At 48.0% G+C, this 17720-nt stretch overlaps 4 protein-coding genes across 4 annotated transcripts; 3 read left to right on the top strand and 1 right to left on the bottom strand.

Moving 5' to 3' along the window:
* Nucleotides 1–2308: 2308 nt before the first annotated feature.
* Nucleotides 2309–2873, top strand: LOZ57_005642 (uncharacterized protein; the record flags this gene model as incomplete). The annotated part of the gene is made up of 3 exons (XM_049254669.1): nucleotides 2309–2427; nucleotides 2508–2634; nucleotides 2703–2873. The coding sequence occupies 3 exons, from the start codon at nucleotides 2309–2311 to the stop codon at nucleotides 2871–2873; spliced, it is 417 nt and encodes a 138-aa protein (XP_049106352.1).
* Nucleotides 2874–4382: 1509 nt separating this feature from the next.
* On the top strand, nucleotides 4383–7126 carry LOZ57_005641 (uncharacterized protein; the record flags this gene model as incomplete). Its single annotated transcript, XM_049254668.1, has 5 exons — nucleotides 4383–4620; nucleotides 4688–4768; nucleotides 4953–5651; nucleotides 5702–5872; nucleotides 5919–7126. The coding sequence occupies 5 exons, from the start codon at nucleotides 4383–4385 to the stop codon at nucleotides 7124–7126; spliced, it is 2397 nt and encodes a 798-aa protein (XP_049106351.1).
* Nucleotides 7127–12862: 5736 nt separating this feature from the next.
* KAR2 (ATPase with role in protein import into the ER) lies at nucleotides 12863–15183 on the top strand (the record flags this gene model as incomplete). The annotated part of the gene is made up of 6 exons (XM_049254667.1): nucleotides 12863–13016; nucleotides 13075–13105; nucleotides 13164–13328; nucleotides 13389–14494; nucleotides 14547–14929; nucleotides 14992–15183. 6 exons carry the CDS (start codon nucleotides 12863–12865, stop codon nucleotides 15181–15183), a joined length of 2031 nt encoding a protein of 676 aa, XP_049106350.1.
* Nucleotides 15184–15625: 442 nt separating this feature from the next.
* LOZ57_005639 (uncharacterized protein) lies at nucleotides 15626–17152 on the bottom strand (the record flags this gene model as incomplete). The annotated part of the gene is made up of 6 exons (XM_049254666.1): nucleotides 15626–16086; nucleotides 16166–16233; nucleotides 16307–16683; nucleotides 16747–16814; nucleotides 16876–16912; nucleotides 16982–17152. The coding sequence occupies 6 exons, from the start codon at nucleotides 17150–17152 to the stop codon at nucleotides 15626–15628; spliced, it is 1182 nt and encodes a 393-aa protein (XP_049106349.1).
* Between the last annotated feature and the right edge of the window lie 568 nt (nucleotides 17153–17720).

Below are 17720 nucleotides of genomic sequence, written 5' to 3'. Positions count from 1 at the left end.
GTGGACAGATGAGGATCTTCAAGCTCTTGAGATTTCACACTTACAGTTATTCAAACTATCTATCACTCATCAATTTCTGAAGAATCTCTGAAACTCATATAAGCAGAACTGACACATTCATTCAATACTGAAATCAGATTCAGATTCAATAAACTTCTTCTGAAAGGCAATATTTATCTTTTCAACTTTCACTTATTGAATTGTGTTATGGAAAGATGACATGATTGAATATACTCATGAAATGAAGATCCACTGTGAGTAAATCTGACAGATATTCACACATGTTTGAAATGGTCAAGAAAAAACTTTCTTTACAGTGCATTGGGCTGAGAAGATCTGATGTGAGAGAGTGTTGAATTTGTTAATTTTGCAGATAATGAAGAGTGAATATGATATTGTAGAACTTCTGATGATATGCAGATCTGCTTTGTATACAATTTCTGTTAGCTGTGATTTCAAAAAACTAATGATGCAGTCTTCATCATTCAGTACATTTCTGCAGTGCACTTAAAAAGTCTCATTGCTGTGAATAATTTATGTATATAGAATTTGTACTTTATAGTATTAGATAATATTAGCAATGAAGCAGTTAAATCTACTGTAGAGTATTGAATATGTTTCCACTGATTGATTCAATAATATTTCAAGAAACAGAGAGATTGAGAATACAGATCAGATAATGATGATGTTGAGTCTGCAATACATTGTGCAGTGTAAACAGCTGCATACATTGAATTGAAATTCTACATTGAGAATACTGGGGATAATGGCAACCCAATTTGATAATATTACACAATTGTAGGATCAATGTTGTGCTGAGTTACTATGTAGTGATTACATTGCCACTACTGTCACATTATGGTATTCCACAGATCCGGAATTCCGGTATGGAGTTAATATATTACCACGTGATGTATTCCGTAGACCCTCTTCCAATTCAAAGATCACCTGGCATCGTCTCCGCTGCCAACAATGCCATTTATCTCCACTGCCGTTTTACTCACCCCAACTACTAGCCGGCCGGCAAGTGGCTTGAGTACGGCTGAGCGGACGGGAAGCCCTGTATTCCACTTCCTATGGTCGTATGTGCTATCTCTTATGTGTGATCTACCTATATAGTTGGAGAAGCTAGTGCCCAATTACCGTCACTTTTCGAGCATGGTGTTCAAAATGTAGTTGGATTAGATTTTATACGACCAGGAGCGAATGCTCTGCTCTGAGTTGCTAGCTGGTCTTTCTTAGCAACAGCCAAGTAGCTTAACTGATAGAAATGTTACTCGGCCTATGGGCTAAAATAACGCTAGATATAGCTATAGATGATAAGATGAAATGAACTGGTATCTTAAAAGGAAAGTTTTCCTGTGGTTTGATAATGACCAGGAGTCACAGTTCTGCATGACATTGATACATAGAGTATGTACTCTTCATACAGGATACATCTAACAGCATATGGTGGGGCATCATGAATGGTCAAACTGAGGCTCTTGGGGTTGGGAGGAAGAGATTGGAGAAATAATAACCTAAATTCAACTCTGCCTAAGATGTACATATATCCCGTCATTGCTGTGCTTACATAGTTACACCGGAGATGCGAAATGGTTATCACCTGTGAACTATATAAGCACAACAGATCAACTTGATATATACCGCAGTATCAGCAATTGTCCCCAAAGCCGGAATGTCGGTAGATGTGGTTTCAACCGAGGGTATATGAAGACGAAAGGGCAAGCACCCTTACTTGGACTCAAAGCAGCTTGCTCTCCGATAATCGACGCGATGGACGACACAGGGATCTCGGTAATCAACAGCCGTCAGGGGCCCCCCCGCGGCGTCGGTATAAAAAGCCGGCTCCGGACGATCCATCGAACAGCTTCTCCGCGCTCCGTTTTATCCACGCACGCCGGGGTCTTGGCTGGATTCCCCTCCTTTATCGGCACTCTGGCAGCGGCAGGCAGCTGGGCCTGTACTTGTAGAAAAGAAGGCCAGGCGAATAGAGAGCCATATTCTGGATCATTCCAGAGCGACAGAACGCTCGTGCGGTCTTGCAGCAGCCAGCACAGCGTGGGCAGCGACTGGCGGGCTGATTCGCGCAGTGGAAGTTGGCGTGGGTGGTGAGTGAGTTTAGTGGCCCGTTCTAAGATAAATTTTCCTCAGCTAAGAAGTATCCCAGCCCTTCCACCAACTGCCGGCGGCCCATTACCAACCCGACCTTCTCCAGCACCGTTACGCCCCTTCAGCTCTCCAACCCTCCACTCTCACGGTCCTGCTCCCGAACACGCTTTCCGGACACTCCTCGCCGCACTTCACAATGGCTGCTAGCAAGGAATTCACCCTCAAGGAGGTTGCTGCGCACGACTCCAAGAAGGATCTGTACCTGATCGTCAACGAGAAAGTTTACGATATTTCGACGTTTGTCGATGAGCACCCGTACGTATCCGCAGACTGAGCATGTCCTGGCTCTTTGGCTACATACAAAGCGGCTAACCAAGATTGTTTTTCCTGTACAGAGGCGGCGAAGAAGTTCTGCTGGACGTCGCCGGCCAGGACTCAACAGAGGCCTTCGAGGACGTCGGCCACAGCGATGAGGCCCGTGAGATACTTGAAAATCTCCTTGTCGGAACCGTCAAGAGACTGGTGCGTTGTATCTCGCTTCATGTTCATTTCTACATTCCCATGCTGACCCTTGGTTCCTCCTGTCGCAGCCCGGAGACCCTGCCCCTATGAGAACCGCAACCACTACCACAACCAGCGCAGTTTCGTCGGATACGTCTACGGGCCTCGGCATCGGTCTCTATGCCATGATTGTCCTTCTCGGTGCTATTGGGTACGGCTTATACCAGTATTTGAACATTGCGACTCCCGTCAAGCCATAGACGCGAATTCGTGTTCTTTCGTTTACACCATTATCGCCCACGAACCTCTTTCACCAGTCGCTGACAACATTGTGCCTTTGTATACACCGTGCCATACAGTGTTTCTCAGACTTTATGTGTTTCGGTGCTTTTCTTTTTTTAGACCTACTAATTGAATGTGAGTCCAACGCGCAGAAGACTTGGAATTCTGTTGGGAAGCATGCGGCCTTTGATGAAGCCTTTTTTCTCTCGTTTCACACCCTACACCAGTAGCTGTTACGAAGCCGCTCGCCCCTTACATACTTTTATGCCTGTTTTTACTTGAGCCCCGGCGTGGGATTCTTTACCAGTGCTTTGCGAATAGATGTGATCTGGGTTGTCTCTTACATTTTTGCTGCTCGAAGTAGAATTTTAACTTCACACTTTGGCCCTTTGTTGGCCTTTCTCTCGTGTTGTTTCATTATTTCTCTCGCTGACGTCCTGGCCCCGATCGGAATTCACCATTCCGAGTGATCCGTTCCGCGTCGACTGCATTTAATGTTCGTGACTCACTGTAAACGGCCCCGTCCAGCACAAAGCGAGCTGTAGCCGGAGAACATGCGCCTATGAAGCGGTTAGTTAGAGCAAGCGTATTCGGCTGGCTCCCCTTTCCCCCGCATTAGAGACTCCGAACTGGACTCAGCTGAGCGGTATTGGGCTGGATGGCCGAGCCCCTGCGGGCCATGCGCAATCTCGGCCCCCGAGCTGGCCGGCCCGTCCGCGCAAGTGTCATTCCCAAACATGTGTCCGTGTACCATATTTCACCACCACCATCTGGCCGTGATGTACGGGAGTATACGGCCTTATTGTTCTGTCTGCAGACTGCCGTCGGCGTCGCCAAACAGCCCAATCACGGCGCTTGGCGCGACGCGAATGGCCACGATTTGTTTGTAGCATTTTATGTGATACGCGATCGGCTCTCATGCTCCGAAGGTTCGATTGAGAAAGTACAAGCGAAGAGAGAATAATTGCCTCTGGCCCATTCATGGGTTAGGTTGATACTCTTGGGTTGTTTCCAAAACGCCGTGCTGACATGCACTTCGCTGATGTGAGGTTGTGAGCAAAAAGAGCCCGGTTCATCGAGGCACCAGGCGTCTTTTTTGGAGTCAAGTGTCGTTTGTGATGACTCGCAAAGCCTAAGGATGTCTAACTGGCAGTTCAGCGTTTGCTGTTCTGCTTTCAAGGGATCTTAATGGCCACGATGGTCCAGCAGTCTCCAGAAACAAAACTGCTGTGCAACCACGAAGGACATTCCAGCTAAAGACTGCTGTACAATTGAATTTTTTGTACATACATACGGAGTAGAAGGATCGATAGGATACAGTAAATGGACGATAATAGGCTTTCGACAAGTACCATTTACTTCCTGCGCCCGCCTGTGGGGTGCTCCCCCTCGGGTACCAGTACGTTTTTCCCGCCCCTCGACTCCTACCCCGCGGTCTGACATTCGACACAAGTTTACTTCTTCCTACGTGAAATTTCTAGCGCGCGATGTCTCGTCATCGTGTCAAAAACGTTGCCTACGATGATGACGATGATTACTATGACGATGACCAAGGCGGCGATGAGCTATCCCTGGAGGATCGCGAGCTGATGAGACTTCGAACCCTCGAGGTCCAGACGTTATTACGATCCGAACTTCCGCCCATCCAGGCTACAGAGGAGGAAATCTGGGAGTCGCTATGGCATTATTACTACGATGTCGACAAGACAACGTCTTATCTGAGGAGTGAGACTATCTTTCCTCCGGCTGTGAAGTGTTTGAGCTGTTTGGCTAATGTGCGGCTCCCTTGAAGGGAAATACCGCCAACCAAGTCCAAACACACCATCGAAACAGCCTACGCACGCATCTGCGCAGTCAAACAGTAAAGCCAAAGGTGAGTTGCTATTAGTTTCATACTGGTGACGCTTTGGGAGCGCCCGATTGCTTGAGGTGGCTGGGCAATACTCTTCCAGTCCTACAACACGGTGCGTTTGCCTCTTTTTGAGTCTCCGTACTGTTCGGATCTTTGAAGTATTTGCCTGTAACAAAGCGGACAGTGCCTAACTATTGCGATTCAGAAAACAGTTTCGAAACTTCGTATTGTTCTCAATTTTCGGCTGTCGATTTTTTCAAAGATTCGCCTTGGTTGAACGTCCCCCCGCACCGAAAAGCAGATATTCTGATCGAACCGCTGTATCCCCGCCTTGGTTTACTGGGCGGGGCAGAGAAACCTGTGAAGATGTCTAAACTCGCTGCTCTAGCGGCGGCGCGAAAGAAAAAGGATAGTGGGGGCAGCAAAGCCAGCAACGGAAACACAGCAGCGGAGGTTTCGTCAGCACCGGTGTCTACAGAGCAGCGTAGTACCTCGATTTCACTCTTAGATCGATTGGGGGGAGGTGGTCGAACGAAAGCGAACCTAGAGAGTCAAGCCTCCAGACGTCCCTTCCGGAAGGCTGATCGTACCCCCAAGGAGGTGCCTTCGATAAAACCTGGCAGAACAACCGAGTTGGCTCAGCTGTCGAAACCCTCTGCTGCTGCAAGATCCCCAGTTACTGACTCCCCAAAGAAGCTCACCCCTCAACGGGCGGATATTTTTGCCCAACCTTCCATTTTTGCGACGGCGTTAATAGGTCATCAAAGCGATCGAGGGCCCCTATGCTATCTCTCGCAGCACTTTGATATGTTTAAACTTTACGACAATGGTAATACTAAAACTTTTGAATTCACAGACCCCAGCCCAGACGATATTGTAATTAATGCACAGAATGCAGCAAAATGTAAGCTCTCCAACCAGTTGCCCAACCTTATGGCTACTAATTCTGCATAGTGAAGAAAGCCAAAAAAGCACAACCTTCTACTAAGGCGGCGTCTGACCTAGCGAATAATGTTAATCAGCTTTCGGTACAAGAGTCGGTAAAGCCTAAAAGCAAGCAGCTAGATGTATTAGAGGAACATCGTAGAGCCAAGAGGAAAAAGGCTGCCAACCTTGTTGTTATTGGTAAGCTAGCTCCCAAGTTCCAGTGAAATGCGGCTGACTCTCGAAGGGCATGTTGATGCTGGAAAGAGCACTCTCATGGGAAGATTGCTGTACGACCTGAAAGCCGTTGATACTCGGACGATTGAAAAATACAAACGAGAAGCTGATAAAATCGGGAAGGGGTCCTTCCATCTTGCTTGGGTCCTTGATCAAGGCTCTGAAGAACGGGCCCGTGGTGTGACTATAGATATTGCAACAAATAAGTTCGAAACGGATTCCACGAACTTCACGATACTGGACGCTCCTGGACACCGTGATTTTGTACCCAATATGATTGCTGGTGCCAGCCAAGCTGACTTTGCAGTACTTGTTATTGATGCAAGTACTGGAAATTTCGAGTCTGGTTTGAAGGGGCAGACAAAGGAACATGCCCTTCTCGTTCGCAGTATGGGAGTTCAAAAAATGATTGTTGCTGTGAACAAAATGGATTCAGTGGCATGGTCGAAGGAAAGGTTCGAAGAGATTGAACAGCAGATATCATCATTCCTAACCACAGCCGGATTCCAAGCGAAAAATCTTTCTTTCATACCCTGCTCTGGACTTCGTGGTGATAATATTATCACACGAACGGAGGACAAAAATGCCTCATGGTATTCCGGAAGAACTCTCATTGACGACCTGGAAACTGCGGAGCCTCAATCATATGCCGTTGAAAAACCCCTCCGGATGACTATTTCGGATGTTTTCAAAGGCGGATCTCAAAATCAGCTATCTGTCTCTGGACGCATTGATTCCGGTAGCTTGCAGGTTGGGGATCGGGTTCTTAGTATGCCAAGCGGGGAAGCGGCCATAATCAAAAGTCTTGAAATCGACCAAGAACCAAGTGATTGGGCCGTTGCTGGAAACAATGTTGTGCTTCATCTACTTGATATTGACCCTATGCACCTCAAAAGTGGCGATGTCATCTGCAGTGCTTCGTCTCCTATACAGAACGTCAGTTCAATCACGGCAAAAGTGCTTGCATTTGATCACTTGACGCCAATGCATATCGAACTGCATCGTGGCCGTCTTCATGTTCCTGGCCGCATCTCACAACTTGTTGCTACACTTGATAAAAGCTCTGGGAATCCGGTTAAGAGGAAGCCAAAGATTGTGGCACCCGGCATGGTGGCAAGGGTCGTGGTTGACCTTGACCAGTTAATACCGTTAGAAGCTCCGGCTCGCGTGGTACTTCGGACGGGCGGGGAGACTGTTGCAGCAGGACTCTTAGAATGATGACTTATATTGTATTTGACAATGACAGGGCCATGAGGTTTATTAAAAAGCATTTCACCAAATAAAAACAAAATCTTGTAGCAGCCAACAAAATATTCGAATGAACTATACCCTTTATAACACCAACTTGTTATGCAAGCGATGGTTTCTTAGCATGAAACATGCTGGGCTCCGAAAGGCATTTTATCTTGCAGTATTCTATATCAAGATACCTTTCCCTGAGAGGGCTTTCGAGAACAAGGGGAGGTCCGAGCTACACATACTGAAAATAACGATAGCTTCATGATTTGACCCGCCGCTTTGGATCTATCCTATGGGAAATCAAATGGCTCATACATAACTACGTAATGCCCGTGACATCAACGCCGCTTATGACTGGTGATATACCAGTGTCACACTCGGACGTAGTCGCATGATGAAAACCCCAGTTATGCTATTCACAATTCTCTGGAACCTAACTCTGTTGTTTGTATGTAGACAGCTAATAAGCATCCTAATTGCTGTCCCCTCTACGGAGTAGTGATTGAGCTGCAGGGATCATTGATAAGCCTAGCATGTGAAGACTATAAAGCTTTCGATAATGAGATAATATAGGGGTAAGCTAATGAATAACCAGAGAAAAATAGACAACAGATCTGGACATACCTTTTGGCATTTTAGCCCAAGGTTTGTTCAGACTCTTCATTACTTTCAACGCGGTTGAGCACGCAAAGTCTTGCCGTCATTTTTGTCTTCAATAACTAGATGTTCCTAAACTCGACAATTGTCCTTGTCTGATACCAGAAGAATTAGCAAGGACATAGCATAGTTATTATATTTCACTTATAATATACCTACATGTGCCCCCTATTACACGACAAGCTTCCATTCACCACCAATTCCTGCGACGGTTTTCGCTCGGACATCGTTTCCATACTCTTCATGCAATATCAGTAAGATCTAGTCAACCTGAAAAAGATATAACTGAACACGAACGAGTAATAGTGACATCAACTAATTCTTTGAACTGGTAGCCAGTCGTTGCATCAAACCGCTTTCTGGTCTCATCATTGTACATATGTGACAATGCATCGTTCAGATTTGCCGCGCAAGGTTCGCTTTTCGCCTGTAGGGATCTCCATCGGCTGTCCCTCGGTGAAATGAACTGTGATACTTTTCACCTCGGGGCCAAGATGCTTTTTTACGGCGTTATCGCCGGTGAAAATAATCTCGAGAGACATGGCTGGATGTTGAGAAAATAGAATAGAGTATAGACAGAGATAGGTAAAACAACGGTCTGCTCTGATAGTCGTATCGGTTCTGAAAAAAAGGTAGAGGGCAATTCGGGGTTCTTCCCTCTTTTTAACATTATAGAAGTCCTGTCTGTATCGAAGCTCGGTCATATCCCCTCCCCTCCCTATACGTTTTCGATGGTATCCTCGACAGAATGGATTGGTAAGGCTTGCAGGTCATCCCTTCAAAAAACTTGGTCAATGTACATCAAGAGGTGGGGATAATCGGCTGCTATTTCATTGACGACTGGCCAGTAATCACTTAGAGATGAGGGTAAACGAAGATTCTCTGGGAGATATTGAGGGTTCGACCCACAGGAGGCACGGCTCGAGCCCCCAGAAATCTGTAGCCGGTGAACAAGGAGTCATCCAAGTTGCTCATTCAACTAGGCATCCAATCATTCTTCAGAGACAGACATGTTTTTCTCAACCTGTAGATTGAAGATTCGGCGATCCCTGAAGAGCTGTATTCATCACGAATGCAACATAAACAGGAAATGGCCAGATGCCATGCCAGATAAATGCAAGGACGTGCTCACAATGGTACAGACTGAGCAGTAAATTTCCGGAATCAGGTGAGGGAACCCACAGAAGATCTACCCTTGTCTAGGTTGATTTTTTCACAGTAATCATTCTAAGGACTATCATGAGATAGGAGGGTTCTGAGGCTCTTGGCGTAATATGTAGTCTATTCAAAAACTTCACCATTCCTCAGGATTACGAGGGCTGAGATGGTTACCGGGACGAGAAGATGATGCCGGTACATGTGCTGTTGAATTTAGTCTTGGATCATGCCATGAAGGAAGCTCAAAGAGAATAGACGTGAATAACCAATGGGGTACACTTTTCGAACCCGTGACGGAAGAAATGAAGAAAAGAGGGTATCAGAATCCCGCCGGCTAGGAATTGGAATTGCAGAGTAAGGATCTCCCGTATCAATGTGCTCTGTAGGGTGTGGTGGCAACCGTTATGGTTGGCGACAAGGAGGGAACAAGATCATTCGCACTGGTATGTCCAGTATGGTAGAAGTATCCATGCACCCCAACAATGTTCAGGTTGACAAGTACATATTTTGTAGAGTGCTGGAAAATGCTGAGAGATGGGGTTTAAAATTGAACCACTTAGCATCTCTCCGAGATTCTCTCAGAACTGAGGAATGAGACAAAAGCTCCAAGTCAAGGGTCGCCTCGCATCAATCATAGAAATTGCCTCAGACGTACAAAGTATTCTAAAGACCGGGTTAGAACGTCCTGGATGCCGATGCTACGTGACTCTAGAGAGTAGACAAAGTATCGAGCTCCCGTTGCAGATCTAGCAATCGGATTTTCCGGATGGTTCTGTTTGAACCCCCTAGTCAACTGGTGTCAGGTTGGTCTAAGAAAACAGGAAATAGAATAACGTACAGGTTTATGCGGTATCCTTCATAGTGTCCCATAGTGGTGTGGCACCCCTTTTCCAGCCACTGACAACTGAGCCCCGAAACATAGCATCTAGTTATCTAACTCGGGAGAGTCCAAGGGTCCGTGGTTTAGTTATGTAGTTGGTTATCCTGCAGAAGATCCAATATGCTAACCTGCAGAAATCTGGATGAAATTGACCAAAAGAATATTTAATTAATACTTTTCAGTCTTGTTTGAGCTCAGCGCCCGGAGATTACTGCCATAAGTGCAAATGCTAGCTAAGAAAGAAGGCAAAAACTACTGGAACTTGCTCTCAATTTACCCTCCTGGAAGGCAGCATACCAGTTGTTTTTGTTTTCTCCTCTACAATCTTGACAGCCTACTCGTGGTGGCTTGATTTAAAATTTATGGAAATTGTTACTGAGCACAGGAATCGGACAGATGCATGCAGTGTTGCATCAAACGCAACAGCAGTCATGTCGGCAATTATTGTGCATAAAAAGTTGCTGGTAATTGCCAAAGGGAAAAGGTATACTAAGACTACCTCAATCGCTATCAACCTTGATGCTGGATAGGAGAAAAAGTGGATCATCTTGAAGTGTCAAAATCTATCTAAAAGGTGTCTACTTATACACAGAGCATGATTCTCCCTACCGACGAGGTTATCTTTTCTATGGTTTTTCTGCCACAGGAAAACAAGTTTGGCTTTTGCTATAGCCAGTACACTAAACTTAGACATGTATGTACTTCCTCAGTCTGGGCTCCCAGGGCCTTAGAAAATACCAGCTGCTTGCCCAGTTCAACAGTCGCAAAACTTTGCATTGTTGACCGAAGAAGAGGGCACAAAATGCATGGCAGCGTAAGCTCTAGCTCTCAAGTCAACTTCATGGCGACTCGGGATGGGTGAGTGCTGAGTCAGGTTTCTCAGGATGTTTGGTGATCATGACGAGGATGTGGTCTGCTGGAAAAGTAGGGCAATAAGTGGTATTGAGTAGGAAGGAGAGAGCCAGGTTTCCTGGTGTCGTTTCGTATTCCTAAGCATGCGATAATTTGAGGATCGCGCGATCCGAAAACTGGTAGGCTAAACCCTATAGCTGATTGACTGGGTATCAAATGCTTTCTTGTTGACTCTTACCGCTGGCCCTCGTTCTCTTCTCACCCTCAACGGCGTCGTTCTTGGCGGGCGTCCTGGTGTGGCGACAGCGCCTACTTTGGCCTATATTCTCGAGGGCAGTAGCATTAGAAACAAAAAGTGACGACATGGGGTGGTTTGGTCGGGTTCACTCTGAGGATCAAACCGATCGCCCTAGTCCGGTGGTACGGTGGGGTTGACAAAGAACTCGCCGAGGAAAACAAACAAGGCGTCCCACTGAAAGTGCGGAGGCCTTGTTGCCAACAGTGTGGTCCGCTTGCAGCTGTTCAATAGAAAAAAAATGCTGATCCTGTTCCTGAGCTTCAGCTTGTGGAATCCCGCAACGCCTCTTCCGTCCAATCTAGACAAGATGACATCAATACAGCTTAGAGAAAGGCAGAGGAGAAAGAAGGGAAGGGGAATGAAATGTCAATGGTAAAAAGATAGGCCTGAGAGGTGGTGATTATTTGTCCCACTAGAGTGAGGCTCTGTGCTATAACTAGTTGTCCGAACCAGCACACTGACTCAAAAATGAAATGAAGTGTCCCAGGCAGCGCACATCTTTCCAGAGCTTTCTCTTGGTTTTTTCTGCTTTACTTTGACATGAAAGGGTATATTAATTGCTTGCATTGTCAACTTGGCAAGGAAAAAAGGGAATTTCGTATGAAAATAGGCAGAGTCACTGGTATGGTCAGAAAGTTTGACGATAAGGGTGGACTTTAACCTCTAAATGCAAATTTCAACGTTAGTCACCCAGAGCTAACGCATAATATACCTATTATGTATATTCAGAGAGTTTCCTTGTATGTATCGTTCCTGAGAACCGTTCAACTGCAACTTAGCCATTGCAAGATCGTTCACTAGACTCCCCTCTGGGTCGGAATGAGCTGTGAGTCTATATCGGCTCCTAGGCGTAGACTCCTCCGTAAACTCCAGATAGTATGACTTCCGCTTTTCCCCTATTCACTGGCTTGGAAATTCCAATAGCGGGGGCTCGACCTGGGGGGGTTTATTCATGTAACCAGTCCATTGAGATCAGTCAGTTGCTTGCTCGGCTTTTAGTTGGTAGAGGTATATATGGAAGGATATCACTTTAAATAGGACCACCGAAACGGCCTAGCCACGAAATGAATTCGTAGGGATGCTGGATTATTATTGCCAAAGGCACGTAGTGCACAATTTGCGGGTCTTGAAACCAAGCTTGCGAAGCTAACCGCTACTTAATTCCTTCATTTTGTTCACTAAGCAGATGCAGGTAGCAGGTCATCTTCGCCAGCTTATAGGAGAAAACAAACGCGGACATGACTCTCGACATGAGACCCTATGTGGAGCCCAAAGCGGTGCACAAGACGCGGTTGCGGCGCCAGGCAACGGACGCCTCCAGGCAGTTGTGCTGGTGGGGCTCGAAGGGGCTGCGATGTGGTCGCTGTGGCCGCAAGGGGCAGCGGGCGCGCCGGAGAGGCCACATAGGCAGAAACTGCAGCCAATCAGCTTGCGCCAACTACCCAATTCGCGGAAATCGCTTGACGCGCTGACTCATCCCGCCGGCCAATCAGACGGTGCAAAATAAACCTTAATGGCCAGAAGCTCCCTTCGCGTGACTGTGGATGAGCGCGCTAGTTCTGACTCGGCCTAGCGCGACCACTGCTCGAAAAGGCCAACTGTTCCTTCACTCGCCGACTCCTGATAAAGCTCGCCTGTCGACGACCTCTTGCTTCCTTTCTCCCAAGATTGGAGCTACTCACGTCGCTCAACGCCTTTTCTTCCTTTCTTTCATTGCGCTGTATATTATTTCTTTTCTCTCCCTGCCACTCATTCCCAGTGAGCTTGACGCCTTCATTGGCACGCGGGCGATAGATTTTGTGATACCTCGCGGGCTGCAAAAGCGCAAGCAATTTACTCCTCCATCACACCTCCTCACCCCCCACAGAATATGTCTCGTCAATCGAGGCGGGACGTGGCTTCCTCGCCTTTTGCGTGGACCACTATCTTCTATCTCCTCTTGGTCTTCATCGCCCCATTGGCCTTACTAGGAACAGCCCATGCTTCAGAAGAACAAACCCCATTACAAGAAAACTATGGAACTGGTACGTTGTCTAGCTAGATATCATTTTGTTTGGCTGCTAACTTTTGCAATTGGAATAGTCATTGGTATTGATTTGGGAACTACCTACTCGTATGAGACTCCCTCTATATCTAAGTTGCGGGAGGGGGCCGAAGCTAATCATGAGTAGTTGCGTCGGTGTGATGCAGAATGGCAAGGTTGAAATTCTCGTAAACGACCAGGGTAACCGAATTACTCCATCATACGTGGCCTTTAACGACGAGGAGCGACTTGTTGGAGATGCCGCAAAGAATCAATATGCCTCTAACCCCAGACGAACTATCTTCGATATCAAGTATGCTCCCGTTTTACTTCATTTTCTACTTCTAGTCTTATACTGACTGCTCTGTAATAGACGTCTCATTGGTCGCAAGTTCGAGGACAAAGACGCTCAAAATGATATCAAGCATTTCCCCTTCAAGGTTGTGAACAAGGATGGAAAGCCTCAGGTTCGTGTTGATGTCAATGGAACACCAAAGAACTTCACTCCAGAAGAGGTGTCTGCCATGGTTTTGGGTAAAATGAAGGAAATTGCCGAGGGATACCTAGGCAAACCAGTCACCAGCGCTGTCGTTACTGTCCCTGCCTACTTCAATGATAACCAAAGACAAGCCACCAAGGATGCCGGAACTATTGCCGGTTTGAATGTCCTTCGTGTTGTCAATGAGCCTACCGCCGCCGCTATTGCCTACGGTCTTGATAAGACCGGTGACGAACGTCAAATCATTGTGTACGATCTTGGTGGTGGTACCTTTGATGTGTCTGTTCTTTCCATTGATAATGGTGCTTTCGAAGTCTTGGCTACGGCTGGTGATACGCATTTGGGTGGTGAAGATTTTGACCAGAGAGTCATTACTCACCTCGCTAAGCAATACAACAAGAAAAAATCTGTCGACATCACCAAAGATCTGAAGACTATGGGTAAATTGAAGCGCGAAGTCGAGAAAGCCAAACGTGCCCTCTCATCGCAAATGTCTACTCGCATTGAAATCGAAGCTTTCCATGAAGGAAATGATTACTCTGAGACTTTGACCAGAGCTAAGTTTGAGGAGCTCAACATGGATCTCTTCAAGAAGACCCTCCGCACCGTTGAGCAGGTGCTCAAGGATGCCAAAGTCAAGAAGTCCGACATTCACGATATCGTCCTTGTTGGTGGATCCACCCGTATCCCTAAAGTTCAGCAACTTCTTGAGGAGTTCTTCGGTGGAAAGAAGGCAAGCAAGGGTATTAACCCTGATGAAGCTGTTGCATTCGGTGCCGCTGTTCAAGGTGGCGTTCTTTCCGGTGATGAAGGCGCCAAAGACGTCGTTCTCATGGATGTCAACCCCTTGACTCTTGGTATTGAGACTACTGGCGGTGTTATGACCAAGTTGATCCCTCGTAACACGGTTATCCCAACCCGCAAGTCTCAGATTTTTTCAACCGCGGCCGATAACCAGCCCGTCGTACTCATTCAAGTTTGTAAGTTTCCCTTGGAGCAGCTGCAACTATCTTCAGCTAATTTCTGCCACAGTTGAGGGAGAACGGTCGATGACCAAGGATAACAACTTGTTGGGCAAGTTTGAGCTCACCGGGATCCCACCAGCCCCGCGTGGCGTCCCACAGATTGAGGTTTCTTTCGAACTTGATGCCAACGGTATCTTGAAAGTAACTGCTGGTGACAAAGGAACTGGCAAGGCTGAATCCATCACCATCACCAACGACAAAGGCCGGTTGTCTCAGGAAGAAATTGACCGCATGGTTGAAGAAGCAGCTAAGTTCGCCGATGAGGACAAGGCTATGAAGGCAAAGATTGAGGCCCGTAATGGCCTTGAGAACTACGCTTTCAGCTTGAAGAACCAGGTCAACGACAAAGAAGGTCTTGGCGGAAAGATTGATGATGATGACAAAGAAACTGTATGTTATCCCGCCCTTTTCTGTTTTTTTTCTTGTGTTTTATTTTACTAACCCTTTTATAGATCCTCGAAGCTGTCAAAGAAGCCACCGAATGGCTTGATGAGAACGGCGCCACGGCCACTGCTGAAGACTTTGAAGAACAAAAGGAGAAACTGTCTGGTGTGGCTTATCCTATTACCAGCAAGCTCTACGGTGCTGGTGGCGATGCACCTGGTGGTGAAGACGATGAACCTTCTGGTCACGATGAATTGTAAAGATGTTAAAAAAAATACCCTGCCCGAAGACCAAGTGTCTGCTGTAATGTTATACACAATTGACTTTATGGAGCATTTTTAACGCTAGCTAAATAGCTTATGTCATCCATTTTGGGGGGCTTCAAAGAATGGGGGATAAAGGAGTTTTGCGATGTTCAAATACGAAATTATGTTTGGTATAAATTTAGCATTTGTGTTGTCTGACCTTCGTTAATCGTCGTATCATATTTTTTCTTGATCAAACCCCGGAAAGCTTAGTGGCTTAATTATGCACATGCAATGCTTGGGGAGATCCTGCGCCACAAATCCAGAAGCAAAAAGGAACACGTAAAAAAAAAAGAAAATATCTGGACTCCGGGGTATAAACTCGTACAAAAAGCAGGCATTGTAAGGCAACAAAAAAAAAAGATGCATCATTTACAGAAATATATAATATTATTATCTAGTATCGCGAGGGCTGGGTCCTCCCACTATTCGACGAATACTCCGTCCGCGAGGACTTGGATATGGAGACATTCGTAGTCTTCATGATGCCGTTGCCACCGGCGTGGTCGGTGCCAATGATGCTCTCCTCACTCTCGGTGCGGCGCTTGTAGTCGTCGTCGTCGTCGCGGCTGCCGGGCTTGACGGAGGCGAGGAAGACGTGGTCCTGGTGGTGGTGGTCGTCGCGCGACGACCAGGGGAGGCCGGCGGGGTTGTTGACGGTGGGCAGCGAGCGGTCGCCGCGCGACTTGTGGCGCGAGGCGGCGGCGTAGGAGAGCGCGTAGGGCCGCGAGCGGTTGGACATGGAGAAGACGTTGGGGAAGAGCATGGCTAGCGGCTGGCGGATCATGGGCAGGCAGGCGCAGATGATGCCGGTGTTGACTTCGATGGCACTCCAGACGGAGACGGGGATGGTGTTCCCTTTTTTTTTGTTAGTGGGGGTGGGTATGGGGTAGGAAGGATTTTTTTTTTGTGGGGGGGGGGGGTGGAGCGGGCTTACAGGTTATGTCTTTCAGGTTGGCCGAGGCGGCAATGCTGGTTGTTCGGATGATGCTGGTGATGCAGACGCTGTGGAGACCGGGTTAGTTCATGTTTGAGGAGTGTGGATGGGCGGGCTGGGGGAGGCCTGGGGTTCGCTTACAATCCACCCAGCATGAAAATCATGATGACGGCGATCTTGTCGCGGGTTTTCAGCTGCAGACGGAGGACCTGGTGGACGGGCAGAAGGAGGATGATGAAGTCGGTGATGATGTTGATGAGGGCGTAGGAGAGCCAGGAGATGTGGTTGCTGATGCAGGTGAACTGGCCGGAGCGGGTCCAGAAGGCGGACACGGGCTTGCACTGCCAGATGGTGGAGCAGACGTAGGCGATGGAGGAGACGATGGTGAAGGCGATCATGCCGAAGCACGACCAGGTGAAGTATTTGGCCACGGAGAACACGCGGATGTAGAGCAGGAGGATGGACACTTTGGTGAGGCAGATGACGACTTTGTAGAGGACCTGGGTGATGAAGATGGCCTGCCGGAGATTGAGTCAACAGGCCGGAGATGGAAATATTATGAACAAGGTGCTGGAGCTCACCTTGAGCGCCTCCGTCTTTTGCTCCTTGGTGAGGCTGAAGTCATGCTGGCCGTATCCATGCTGGACAGCTGCAAAGGGGACGATTAGCCAGGCACTTCCAATGGGCGCAACAAGGGCCACCACACATACCCAGATTGTGAGAGAGCGTGAACATGGAGCACGATATCTGCGTGGCGGAAGTCAGAGGCACTGTAGTTTTGAGCAGGCAGGCAGATTGACACGGGCTACGACGTACCAGGGCAGCGAGGATAGTCCAGTCATCCATCTGGATGAGACTGCGGAAGTACCGGGCAGCCAGGCGCACGATCACGAAGACAGAGGCGATGAGGACCATGACGGTCCCTATGATCCACACGTGCCATCCGCGGTTTGGATTGTCGGGGGTGGGAAACCCGATGTTCACCATGGCAGACGGCGGCGACGCACCATGGACACCGGTGCTTCACAGGGAGGGAGGGAGGGGGGGGGGTATATCTCAGGCCGAAACGACGAAACGACAGCGGTGGTTGGTGGTGCGAGGCCGTGGCCCAGCAGCAGCAGCAGCAGCAGCAACAGCAACAGCAGCAGGCGCGCAACGTGGGGAATTAAATAAATACGAGCAGTCAGATGGGACGAGTCATGCCGCGGGGCGTCAAGCGAGCGGCCTGGACGTGTCTCATGCACGAGGCAGCGCAGCGGGTATGGCAGGCGGGATATCACGGCGGGAGCGGGCAGGCAGACGGCAGAGCACAGCGGACCAGCCGGGGCAGCGAGAGAGGAGGAGAGAGAGAGAGAGAGAGAGAGAGAGAGAGAGAGACTGAGACTGAGAGAAGAGAAGCGAGAGACAAGACCCATTGGGCCCTGCGAGCCGCGACGGGGCTGGCCAGTGTTAAATAAGGGCTTTGCAAGCACCGCCGACGAGCTGGTGAGACGAAGGCAGCGTAGGCTAGTTAGCTCTCACTATAAAATAGCTCGCCGGCGGGCTAAGCCAGGTC

This window comes from Ophidiomyces ophidiicola, assembly GCF_022830035.1.
Source record: "Ophidiomyces ophidiicola strain CBS 122913 chromosome Unknown scaffold_30, whole genome shotgun sequence".
Classification (NCBI taxonomy): Eukaryota; Fungi; Ascomycota; class Eurotiomycetes; order Onygenales; family Onygenaceae; genus Ophidiomyces; species Ophidiomyces ophidiicola.
The sequence above is the reverse complement of the archived record's forward strand: the minus strand, read 5'-3'. Positions and strand labels throughout refer to the sequence as shown.